This window comes from Grampus griseus, assembly GCF_964374135.1.
Source record: "Grampus griseus genome assembly, chromosome: 7".
NCBI classification, from domain to species: Eukaryota; Metazoa; Chordata; class Mammalia; order Artiodactyla; family Delphinidae; genus Grampus; species Grampus griseus.
The window spans coordinates 2,671,201-2,683,592 of NC_139001.1; the positions used below are offsets into that span (position 1 = coordinate 2,671,201).

The 12,392-nt window shown below is 52.7% G+C and overlaps 1 protein-coding gene across 2 annotated transcripts in view; it reads right to left on the bottom strand.

The window, feature by feature from the left end:
- TRAF3IP1 (TRAF3 interacting protein 1) overlaps nt 1-9,219 on the bottom strand; it is a 67,821-nt gene extending 58,602 nt beyond the window's left edge. The window contains exons 1-6 of one of the 2 annotated variants that reach the window (XM_082658750.1): nt 8,993-9,219; nt 5,762-5,830; nt 5,173-5,334; nt 3,241-3,384; nt 2,742-3,137; nt 268-339 (exon numbers count right to left, since the gene is read on the bottom strand). In XM_082658750.1, the coding sequence (XP_082514876.1) occupies nt 268-339; nt 2,742-3,137; nt 3,241-3,384; nt 5,173-5,334; nt 5,762-5,830; nt 8,993-9,115 (966 nt within the window). In that variant the 5' untranslated portion in view covers nt 9,116-9,219. Of the gene's footprint in view, nt 1-267; nt 340-2,741; nt 3,138-3,240; nt 3,385-5,172; nt 5,335-5,761; nt 5,831-8,325; nt 8,422-8,992 lie in introns of those variants that run through there. The other variant, XM_082658751.1, reaches the window with a different exon arrangement.
- Nucleotides 9,220-12,392: the final 3,173 nt, after the last annotated feature.

Below are 12,392 nucleotides of genomic sequence, written 5' to 3' on the forward strand. Positions count from 1 at the left end.
ATACTTGTCACATAAAGGTACGAGGAGACCCAAGAGTCACCACAGAGAAGCAGAGAATAAACACACCCCACCTACCTTGCAGGCAGTAAACCCTTTAAAGCGGTACTTTTACGACAAAATAAATATGGACCTATTGTGTGTGAGCCTCCGCCACGCCCCACCCCGTGCCTCCGTGGACTGGGGGTGGACCACACACAGCACTTACTATTTCAACACAGCTATGGGTTTATGGGTTTATGTCTCTCAAAATTATTTTTTCAAGTTTACCTCTGTTTCAGCTTTGGAGTCTTTGAAAGATCCATCTGACGACTTTTTAGACATCTCTCCTGAGCTTGAGGACTATAAAAAAAAATTTTTTTTTTCAAACTCTAGAATTACTCAAGTCCGTAACATCTAAAAACGCGCCGAGATGTTTTCTCTAACGCTGACCAACAAGATAACCCTTCACACGGGAGCATCACGTCACATCCCAGCCCCGCCCCACGGTGGTCACTGTGTGGCCTGGACCTCCAAAGGCCTATCCGAGATCTCCGCCCACTGGGGGCTGACCAGGAGGCCAAGGGCAGCAGGGGCAGGGCCTCGCAGGGAACCGCAGGGAGCAGCGTCTCCCAGGCCCACGCGGTCCCTACGCCAGGCCAGACTTCTCGGAGATGTTCCAGGGACACACAGGGAATCTGGAAACGAGGGAGTCGCCCACTCCTATCTTCTGTGAGGGAACCACTCTCACCTCCCAATGGAGCGGTTCTTTTTGAGCAAAGTCTCCAGACGCTACATCAGGAAAGCACTCTCAAAACAAAAATGACGTGAAAACTGTAAGCATGTTAAATCAACACCTTAAAAAACCTCACACTTAAATCAACTCTCAGAAAGACATATCTCGACATAAGGAGTAGAAGAGACACGATCGCTGAGATTTTCCTCCATGAAAAGCAGTGGATGCCTGTTGAGTACTTCAACAATTAACTGTCCTCACGACTTAACTATGAAGGTAGCAGACTATATCCGAAGTAGTTTCCTGTGCGGGCCGGGCTCTGTGCCTGGGGTCCCCCCAGCCCAGAGTGCTCAGTTCCCTGCAGACATGGGAGGAGGGCAGCACCCACACGTGGCCACTCTGACCTCAGACTCATCCTCCACCGCCACACGGGGACACACCCGTGACTTCTCAGAGTGCCTTCATACCTGCTGTTTCACAGGCTGAGAATGTCTCACCATCGTCTCTTCTAAGTCATGGGATTCGACTGGAGGCTGCAGACTGCCCGGCAGGGCCCAGGTGAGAGCTGAGTCTCCTCTTCCCTGGAGCTGCCCTCCCGGAAGTCTCGAGGCTCGGCTCTCTGGGGGTCCCACCACTCCTGGGGGAGACAGCAGCCTGCCCCCAGAGCCCTGTTCCACAAAGGAGCCCCAGATGGACACAGAAGGGCCAGTCCAGCAAAATCACCACGACAGGTCTATGAACACCTGCCTTCGGCCAACAACGGCCAGCTGGGAGCAGGAACGCAGTCCGTTCACCCTGGTCTCACACATTTAAACAAAAGCACGCCTCGCTCGTGGCTCCAATACGTCCCATATATCCACCTATAAAAGTTCTCTTTGAAACTGTCTCTCTACTTAAAAAACCAGTCATACCACCAGCAACCTCAGTGAACATCACGGGTGGGACACTGGGTCTGAAGGCCTGGAGGGCTGAGAAGGTGCCCCAGGCAGGGGCTGCCTCGTGCACAGTAAAGTGCACTAGAATGTTCGAGCACCACACTAAAACCGGCTCAGCGAAAAAGACTTTTCTTAGACCTCTAGAAAGAAGCAAAAGACGGGGAAGGTCTTTGTTATTTCTAAAACTCCTACGGGAAACCAGGCTTTTATGATACATACGCCGTGGTGGGTTACATGACTCCAGGGTGTCCCTGGGAGACCCCAGGGTCCCAGGTAGCATACCGACAGCCAACAGAACCACCGAGCAGACCAGCTGCCAGGCCTGGCGTGCAGTCCGTCCCACAGAGCCCGCTCACCTCCCGGTGCCAGGGATGCGAGGCCACAAAACCAGAGGCCGGCTCAGCAGGAAAGAGCAAGCTAGCCCCTCACCGCCTGGCCGCCTCACTCAGCAGACCTTGTACTTTCCCAGACCTCAGCTTCCTCCTTTCTAGCAGCTGGAGACCAGAGGATTTCCAGGACCTGCCCAGGACACTTTACAGTTATCTGATGTCCCTGCAAGAACCAGCATTTGCAATGCCAGCCCTGCCAGGAGACTTACCCTATTTACAGCAGGTCCGAAATAACCTGCACCTCTAGAAAACAGTGTCTGAAACCCAAAGAATTTTCTGGAAAACCCTAAATTTACCTGAAAATTTAATTAAACAAGAATTCAGTAAACTGAGGTCTCATTTTACTCATCTGCTAATGCTTCAGAGACTTAGAAAGTATCCCCAATCCTTAATAAACGCAGCCATGCCCACACCCCGGGGACCCCACACACTGAGGCTGCCTGGAAATGCTGCTCACAAAGCCACGGGACCCACTGATCCCCAGTCTCCAGGAGAACGCCCAAAGGCACACACACACAGCAGACAGGAAAAGCAAAAACCAGTATCGCTTTAAGGTTCTCCTAGGAATCCATGACTGTCAGAATTTTAAATTGGTGATAAAGAAATCCAGTTTCCTAATCACACTACAACCAAGACCAGAGTCGTTGTGGAGAACACCACGAACCCTTTCTAAGTTAAAGGCAGAGGTTTTCCGACAGGACTTACCTTTCTCCCCGGCTTCTCGCGCTCGTGGCTCCTCTCCCTGTCGGGGTCCCTGGAGCGCTGCCCGTCCCGCACCCTCTGCCGGGCCCGCTCCTGGCCCTTGTGTCGCTCGCGCTCGATCTCCCGGTCTTTCCACTTCTCCTCCTTTCCGCCCTCGTTCTTCCGCTCGCTCTCCCGCTCTGCGCCCTTATCCCTGGCCCTCTCCGGCCGGGCCCTGTTCTTGGCCCGCTCGCTCTCCCCTTCGTGGCACTTGTCTCTCTCGGGATCTTTGTGTCTGTCTCGTTCATTCTCCTTGGCCTTCTCCCTGTCCCTTTCCTTTTCTCTTGGTTTGCTTTCTTCCTCTTTCTGTTTTCGACCTCCGCTTGTATTCCTCTCATTTATTTCGGAGTTTCTTCTATCCTAGGAAAAAAAAAAGCTGGATGACAATATCACTTATAAATGTCTACCTGAACCACAAAAAGCCTCATTATTTCATTTTCAGATGCACGTAACTTGCATTCACCTCTTTATCCTTATGAACCCTGGATGCTTCCTCCCTCACGTTCTTATTATCCAATTCTTGAGGTTTCGACGTCAGTGAGGACCTTCCTTTTGTTTCCACCTTCTCTCCGGCTAACACTCTCTTCACCGCATCGTCGCTGGAGAGCTTGTCCCAACGTGAGGAAATAAAATGCAAGGTTGCGATGAAATTAGTACATTTAATAAACATGAATGTCAACATTCAAAGATTGCTCATTAAACGGAATCTTTGTCTCCTAACGGATTTCAAAGGATAAAATATTAAAAGGAAATGAACGTTACCACAGACAACGTACAGCATCTCCTCTAACCGAGCCCTCCAGCACTCCTGCGGTAACCGCACAGTCCACTCAAGCTAAATGAACCCTGGGTCCCTTCTACCCAAGGTGCCAAGCGTGGACGTGTGTGCTGTTCAAGGACACCAAAGCTGGCCACACGACTCTACGACACCCTTCGCTTCTCACGGGGCCACAGAGGCCCAGCACCGAAAGGGCCTAAGGAATGATCTAACCGGAGCCGCATCAAATGCCAAAATCCCTTCTGCAGCAACCCTGACCGCCCCCGAGAGTCTCTGAACACCTCGGGTCAGGAATCCCACTGGCCACACACTCCCGCTTTCCGCAAGCCTGCGCTGAGTGACTGCTACACGCCCGGCACTAGACCGCGGGCCGAGGACACGCTGCATACCAGCGAGGCCGCCAAACACAACAACCAAAAGTCAGTGCGCTGGGGGAACACGACGGGGGTTCCAGCAAGAGCAGCCAATCCCACACGGCTCCCGGGAAGCAGCTCCGCACAGAGAAAGCAGCAGCACAACTGAGGGAGTGAGACCAGGGCAGGAGCCCTCAGGGCTGCAGGCACAAGGTGAGAGATGAGAGAAAAGGACCAGAGGAGACGGGCTTCGTGAGCAGTGCACGGAGCTGGGGGCGAGGGATTCAGCAGGAAGGCTAGTCAGATTTGCTTTTTGGAAAGATGAGCAACAAGAAGGATCTGGGGGTGGGGGCGGGGGACAGAGGTCAGCGCACTGGAAGATGAGCCTCTGCGTCTCCATGCCTTGGACCCAGCACACCAGGGCGAGGCTACCCTGAGGCCCCGGGGGCCAGTCTGATCCCACTCTCCATCTCCCACTGCTGCTGTGTGAGCTGAAGCCCACCTTTCCCATCTTGGTAACATGGAAGGTGAGCCCTCAGCCCATCAGGTCCATGAAGGGCTCTGTTAGTCATGCCCTTGATAAAGGTCCAACTCCGCTCCCCTGGGGGCTACTCAGATCCCACAAAGAAGGCAGGCCCTGGGGATGACCTGCTCCTACGGCCCAGCTGGACTGTGAGGGAGAAGCCAAGATTCCAGCCCTTGGTGAGGATCTCAGGAAATCCAGTCCCTGCACAAGTGAAACGGGATCTCTTTGAAGGCAGCACAGCTCTGCAAACACCCACCAGGGGAGAGGGAGGGATGGAGGGGAGGAGGGAAAGAGGGAGGGAAGCAGACCCAAGAGGCTGGAAAGGCGGGCAGAGAACAGGGACATCCCACAAGCCCCAAAGATGAAGAAAAGCAGCTCCTCCGGCCACCCGGTTGGAAACAGTCACCTGCCCTGAAAGGAGGCCCAAAAGGAGAAAGGATGCAGGGCTCAGCAGGCTGGGCACGCAGCCTCCAGCCACGTGCCCACGAGCAAAGTGCCTGTGGAGTCCCTATTTGATGCTGACAGCTCGTAGACCCTGTGCGTAGCACTGCCTTATCTGTTTCAGTGTACAGCTTTAAACTACTTCTGCAACTCTGAGGCTCCAGGAGAGGTGGGGTCAGACTGCAAGCACAGGGTTAAAACCCCCTCCTTAAACACCTCAGCTCCGCTGCGTGGCCTGCCCTCCCCGTCTGGTCATCCCTCCCGCGCTGGCAGCTTCCAGCTCGGGGGCGGCGCTACCTTGTTGAGACAGCACTTTCCGATTCTCTGGAGCAGCTCGTTGGTCCTTTCAGGCTCGTGCCCGGCCACGATCCGAGCCGGTTTTGCCAACAGTGGCTCTCCGGAGACCATGACCACCACGTCTATGGCCTTCTGAAGGAAGCTAATTTTGGCGTCTTTATCCTGAAAGATTTCCATTTAAAACACAAATATTAAAATACTTCAAAAAGAGCTTGCATTATCTTCAGTATGTCCAACAGGCACAGTTCCCGTTTAGATAAAAAGCTATTTTTAGATGTGTGTTAAATTTAGAAATCCTGACTCTTTATAACAACAACCACCAAACAAAATCTTCGGTAAAGCTTTTAGCTGTAGGTGGTGGGCTAGCATCATTAACCTTTGGAACACTCATTCCATTTCTCCAGGATAACGTTAGCGTGCTAGGCAGCTGCCGCAAAGACCACGAAGTGAGGAAGGGAACCTGGCAACGCCCAGAGCCACCAGCCTCGCATGCCAGCCACAGGTCAGCCGTGAGCGAGGGGCCACCACAGTGCACCGCTCACAAAAACCCTGTTCACGAAGGCGAGCAGGGACAGCGCCTCAAACCTACCTTAACGTTATCGGACTTCATCTCGGCGTCTGTGTAGAGGCCCTTCATGAAACCGGTCATCCTGATCACCTTCAAAAGATAAAGCGAGGCCATGGTCAGCGCCCCACGGGACAGCCCGTGCCCTGGCCTCACCCACTGCCCACGCTAAGGGCCGCCTGGATCTGTCTACGCCCAGGACGTCATTCATCCACTGACGCAATGAGCACTGAGCGTCTGCCATGTGCCAGGCCTCGTCCCGGCAGGAGCCAGCCTGGTCCTCACAGAACTCAGCCTGGCTGTGACAACAGGTGAACACAATGGACCCGTGGGGCTATAACGGGTCCAGGTGCAGGAGGCCCCGGGGAGTCGGGGAACACTTCCCAGAGCAAATCATATCTAAACTAAGACCAGAAGCTTACGGGAGAAGAATTGGGGGAGCGAGTATTGAGGAAGCACGTGACAGGCAAAAGAAACAGTCCCACAAGGTCCAACTAGGTCCTGTTCACGGGGCCAGAGGAAGTTCGACAAGAGGAGCCTGAGGCCAGGGAGTCAGCACGGGCCTGACTGGATGGCCTTTGAAGCCATCAGGAATATGGACTTAGCCTCACGACCACGAGGAGGCCCCGAGAGGTGCACAGACAGGAAACGGCCTCCTGTGAGGACGGCTCAGGGCAGTGGAGAGCGTGGACTTTGGAAAGAAGAGGGACTTCCCAGCCTGGGTTTCTCCTCACCACTGTGTCACTCATGTCCTGGGACACAGGGGTGCTCTGTGCCACATCACTTTTGTTCTCCCCCCACCCCTTCCTCTCCTCAGTCAACCTGGACCTCCCAGCTACCCCTCAGTCAGGCTTTGGGGGTGGTGATGTGTTCCGTTCCTCCCCACCTCCAGACACACCAGGGCCCTGGCTTCTCTCAGACCAGAGGTTTTCAAAATGCGGCAGGTCACTATAAAGTCAATGTAATGGGTAGCAATAAGCATTTTTTTAATAAAACATATAAGAAAATATCAGACTGCACTGTATGTAGTTAGGATGAATATTGCCTATATGTGTGTGTCCTGGGTCAGATATAAAGAGTATTTATTACCTTAAAAAAAAAAAAGACAGTCCCACACTAATATTAGGCTCCTTCTCTGAGACCAAGCTACAACTAGCTAGCTATTAATTAAGCTAGCTTTCATTCCTCAAACTACTTAACAGCTGTGCCGGTTTTCTTCCTGACAAGACGGGTGGAATCTTAGGAGTATCCTGCATTTAATATTCCTGGAACTTCTGCATCCTCAAAAGGAAAAACCTTTGGAGTTTTTTCCAGTGTGCTGACAGTTAAACTTGTGAGCAGTCATTTTAACCAACAAGAGACATGAATTTCGCAGGATCGGTGCTTCAATTTATGAAAGAGGCAGAGTTGGTTTAGCAGTCGCTAAAATACTAACAGGGAGATTTGAATACAATACTCAGGGGCAGTGAAGAATTTTCGTACAAGGATCTGCACATATTATCTGAAACTGCTTTCCAGATGTCAACTGTCCTAACATCTTTATTGAGTAGGTGACAATTAACGTATTTATCTTTACACAGGTAGAGAAATTAATTTTGACCTTAGATTAGGAAAAAACTGAGGAAGAAAAGCAGACCAGTGGATCCCGATTGGGAACACGAAACTCCTTCCCCACACCCTGGCTACCTGGCCAACCAAGCCGATTCCTGCCCGAACCTTCCTCCTCCTCTGCCCTTCCAGGAGGTGGGGACAGCAGCCACCATGAGCCCAGGGCCACACCAAGACCCACAGGACGAGGTATGGCCCCAGCCTCCTTCCTGGCTCTGTTTCAGTGAAGAGATGGGACTAACACAGAAAACGAAAGTGTGAGGCTGGGCGGCAACTGCTGTAGTTGGCCACTTACCTCCTGGCTAAGTGACTTGACCCCTCCTGGGTTAGAGGACGCTACCTGCCTACTTCACAGGGCGCGGGTGATGCAGCTCAAGGCCCGGCTCTCCACGCAGGCTCTCCACGCAGCCACGTCCCTTCCCCAAACACTGTCCAGGGCAGGTCTAAGTGCTGCACTAGCTTAGGAGGAGCGGGAGGCCAGTCAAGGCAGCCCTTGGGATGTGGGTGGGTTTCAAGAGAGCTGTAAGCACGATTAGGGTTTTTAACAGAGAGAGGCACACATTGTAAGCTAAGCTGAGATAGCAAAAACAAGCAAAGCAAAATTTGTGTAATTTCCAGCACCTGCTGGAAAGAGTGAGAAGTGAAGTTTAAGGACAAACATGGGGCAAGAGTGGGAGCCTGAGCCCCTGGACACCTGCAAGTTTGAGCTCTTAACTCCCCAAGAGCATGCCCGAGTTTCCAAGGTCAACACTGCACTCAGGTGTGCCACGGAAATGGGCGCTGCCACCCTGAGTTACAGGAGCCTTGACTGATTCCATTCAACAATGAATGTTTGTCGTGCACCTTCTGTGTACCGTACCCAGGATATGCCAACAAACAAGCTACCGTCCACGTCACTCAGGAATTCACCAGCCAGTGGGGAAAAGTTTACAGACGACCAATCTCAAGACATGCTCTGTCGTTTATCAGCAAATACTCACCTGCTCTTTTATAGCGTCTTCTTTTCAGGTCCCCTAAACCACCTTCAATCAATTCACCCACAGGTACTGATTAAGCATCCAGTATGTGGTGACCACAGTGGAGCAGGTGGAGGAAAACTTGGGGAGAGGGAGTTTATACAAAAAAAAAAAAGAATGATTTTTTTCTCCCGGGATTTGTAAGCACTCTCCACATGCTAGACACCGCAGCAAAAAAAATCACAGAAACAGCTTTGCCAGGTAGAGTGGAAGATGTGCTCTGAGAGATACATGGGTAGGATGGGAAGAAATAAGAATGCTCCCCAAGGGGCCGGGAGTCTCCCCGGAAGAGGGGGCTCAGGGGGTTGGCGCGAAGGGGAGCACAGGGGTGAGAGCAGAGGCGCCGCGGAATCCGGCCAAAGCCCGGCTCCTCGGGCAGGGGACGCGCTCAGCGACGCGAGGTCCGACCCTGACGCCAGCCCTGGTCCCGACCCACAACCCGGCAGTGACCCCCGACCCGCATCCCGGCCCTCACCCCGACCCCCACAAGGGCCCTGACCCCCGGCCCGCACCCCGAGCCCCACAAGGGCCCTGACCCCCGGCCTGCACCCAGACAGCGCACCGGGACCCCGGCCCCGACCCCGACGAACCCCGGACTGCACCCCGACCCCCGCCCCGGCCCGGCGCTCACCTCCGTGATGATGTCGTGCAGGTAGCGGAACGGGGGCTTGTTCAGCAGCTTCTCCGTCAGCGGCGGCCTCCGAATCACCTTCCCCAGAGCCTCCTGCGTCCGCTTCACCACCGCCGCGTTCATGGCGGCGCCGCCCGCGTCTCGCCGGCCGCCGAGCCTAAACTCCGCTACCCGGCCGCCGCCGGCCCCGCCGCCGCCGCCAGGTCCGGCCTAGACGCGCCGCTCGGGTTTCCATCCCACAGTGCACCGGAGTCGGCCAAGGCGCGTGCGCGGGGCCGCGGCCCTCGGTCGCCAGGGCGGCGCGGCCTTAGCAACGGACCGGCGGCGGAGCCGCGGGCCCTGTCCGACTGCGCGCGCACGCGGGCGGTGTCTGCGGTGGGGCTGCCTCAGCGTCCCTGACCGGTAACAGCGCCGAACCCCTCCACCGCTCAGCAGCCTCGGGAAAAAGCTGTTCGCCCCGCGTTAGAGGAGCCCTCCCGAGGACTGGATAGCAGCAACACAGCTTCCAAGATTCATTTCAGGGGGACTGGACTAAGTTATCTCGAAAGACACATACCTTATCCTGTTGTTACTTAACATGGCTTCTTGGAAGAGTAACTCCTTTTCTCTGAGGCTATGTTTCTGTTCCTATAAAGCAGGGATAATATGTGCCAGCCTCCCTAACTCCCAGGGAGATGAGGACCAAACGTTGCTTCAGGGCTTTGTAACCAGGATGAAGCCGCTCCCTTGTTGTTCTGCCAGGTGTCTGTGGTTCTGTCCCATCTGTCTTCCATCCGCCACGCACAGGCTCACTGCAGATACTTCTATCAATATTGAAGCTTTGTGGTCTGTTTTTAGTTCTTCTATTGGATACCTTTGTAATTTTTATTTACATTCATTTTTACCATTTTCAATGCGCTCCATTCTTTATGTGTTCTTTGCTCGAGATGTATCTGGATGTGGAGTTTTTTAACTTAAAATTTATATTTGACTTTTTAAAATATTTATTTATTTGGCTACGTCAGGCCTTCGTTGCAGCACGCGGAATCTTCGTTGGCGGTATGTGGGATCTATCGTTGTGGCGCTCCTTGCGGCGCGCGGCCTTCTCTCTAGTTGTGTCGTGCGTGCGGGTTTTCTCTTCTCTAGCTGTGGCCTGGGCTCCAGAGCGCAGGGGCTCTGTACTTTGCGGCACGCAGGCTCTCTAATTGAGGCGTGAGAGGTCGGTAGTGGCACTCAGGCTTAGTTGACCCGCGGCATGTGGGATGTTAGTTCCCCGAAGGGATTGCACCCATGTCCCCTGCATTGGAAGGCGGATTCTTTACCACTGGACCACCAGGAAAGCCCCCGATTATTATTGACATTCAATAAAATGCACCCATTTTAAGTGTACAGCCTGATGCGTTTTGGTAATTTTACACGATTATGCTACCATCACCACAATCAAGATACAGAACAGTTCCTGTACCCTAAAGCATTTTCTCGTGCTCATTTGCAGTTCACCTCCTCCCCCACCCCAGCCCCAGGCAACTGCAACTGTCATTACAGCCATGTCTTTCCTAGAGTTCCATATAAATGGAATCACACAGTACACAGTCTTTTGTGTTTAATTCTTTCCTTTCTAATGTTTTGAGATTCCTCCATATGTCATTCCTTTTTGCAGCTGAGTAGTATTCCGTAGTACAGTTTGGTTATCTGTTCAACAGTTGATGAATATTTGAGTTGCTTTTATTTCTTATTATTTATGAATAACACTACTAAGACCATTCACATACAAGTCTTTGTATGAACATAAGTTTTCATTTCTCTTGGATAAATACCTAGAAATAGGATTGCTGGATTGTATGGTAAGAATATGCTTAACTTTACAAGATACAACCATACTGTTTTTAAAGTGGCTGCATCGGTTTTCATTCCCACTAGCAACGTATGGGATTCCCAGTTGCCCCATACCCCCTGGCAACACCTGATGTGTCCGTCTTTTTAATTTTAGCCGTTCTAATAGGTATGTAATAGTATCTTATTATGGTTTTAATTTGCATTTCTCTGGTAATTACTGATTTCAAGCACTTTTTATGTACATGTACACTTTTCATTTTCACGGGCATTCATATATATTTGGTGAGGATAGCCTACAAAGTATCATTCAGGCATTTATTGAATCACTGCTGTATGCTGAGTATTGTTTAGGTGCTGGGGATTTCTGTGGAACTACATACCTTCTAGTAAGCAACTTCCACAACAGCAGTTGTTCACTGCTCCTAGGACCATAGCTCTCTCTGCTGCTAACTGCATCCAGGACCATGTGAGCATTGGTTATCTAGCCAGAGGCCAGGTGAACGGCCAGAGCTCATCTCCCTCCAGCAGTGCCAACCTCATTTCTTTCCACACTTCACCATGCAGGTGGGCTGGCTGTAAGAGACTTTACTGAGAGGTTGAGAGAAGCCTAAGAGGTGACAACCTGTGAGGGAAGGCATTTGATAATGCTCACTGTGTAGAGCTCTTCCACGGTCCATGAGGAAGAAAGCCCCCGGAGAATCGTGCTCTAAGATTCCCTCCCGGGTGGCCCTCGGCTATTAACCCTGCTTCCCAACTTCCAAGTCCACCCCTTGGCCAGAGCACCTCCATCCTCTGGCCCCCGCCTTATCAAATCTTCCTGACTTTCTGGGAACCCCACTCTACCCATGGGAGCTTTTGTTTTCCCATCAATTCCCTTTCGCCCAGCAGTACACTTCCCAGAGTCTGGGTTCTCCCGTCCAGACTCACAACCCAAGGTCTTGGTAGGACAGTCCCCTGTGGCATTTGGCACCTTGGTCCCTTGGGTGATGGTGGACACTGTGAACCAGGCTCCTTCCAGGGCTCTCAGATTCCTGTTATCCTCCTTGTCGTCCACACACTTATCTTTATCACACATGTATCCTGTTGCCCAAGAGCAAACACTCGTTCTTAAACCGTCCATCAAACGCCATAAAGAAGCGTAAAACAGTTTTCCAACTGCCTCGCCATTTCTGAGCGTCCTCACCCACGCTGACGCTAGCACTTCAGTCACGATGGAGAATGGTATTCACTCCCTTCCCCCTCCCCGTCCACCACCCGACCCCACCTCAGGCCCCCTGGGAGTCTATTAAAAGGGGGGCCATAATGGGACTGTGTACTTCTTCATGGCTGGGCCCTTAGATCATGAAGCTTGGCCCAAAGCTCTGCGGTGATTAAGCCCTTAGACGAGGATGCACCAGCTTCCTGCCCTCCAGGCGTTAGGGAGAGAAGGAAGGGGAACTCACTGGCCCAGGGCGGCCAGGCCCCCGGGGCCTGCAGCAGATGCAGAAGATGCTGTGGAGTCTGAGAGCCGGAGCGTCCCACCCAGACCTCTTCCTCCACCTGCCCACCGTGGCCAAGCTGGGAGCCCAGAGTCTCCCGTCAGGGG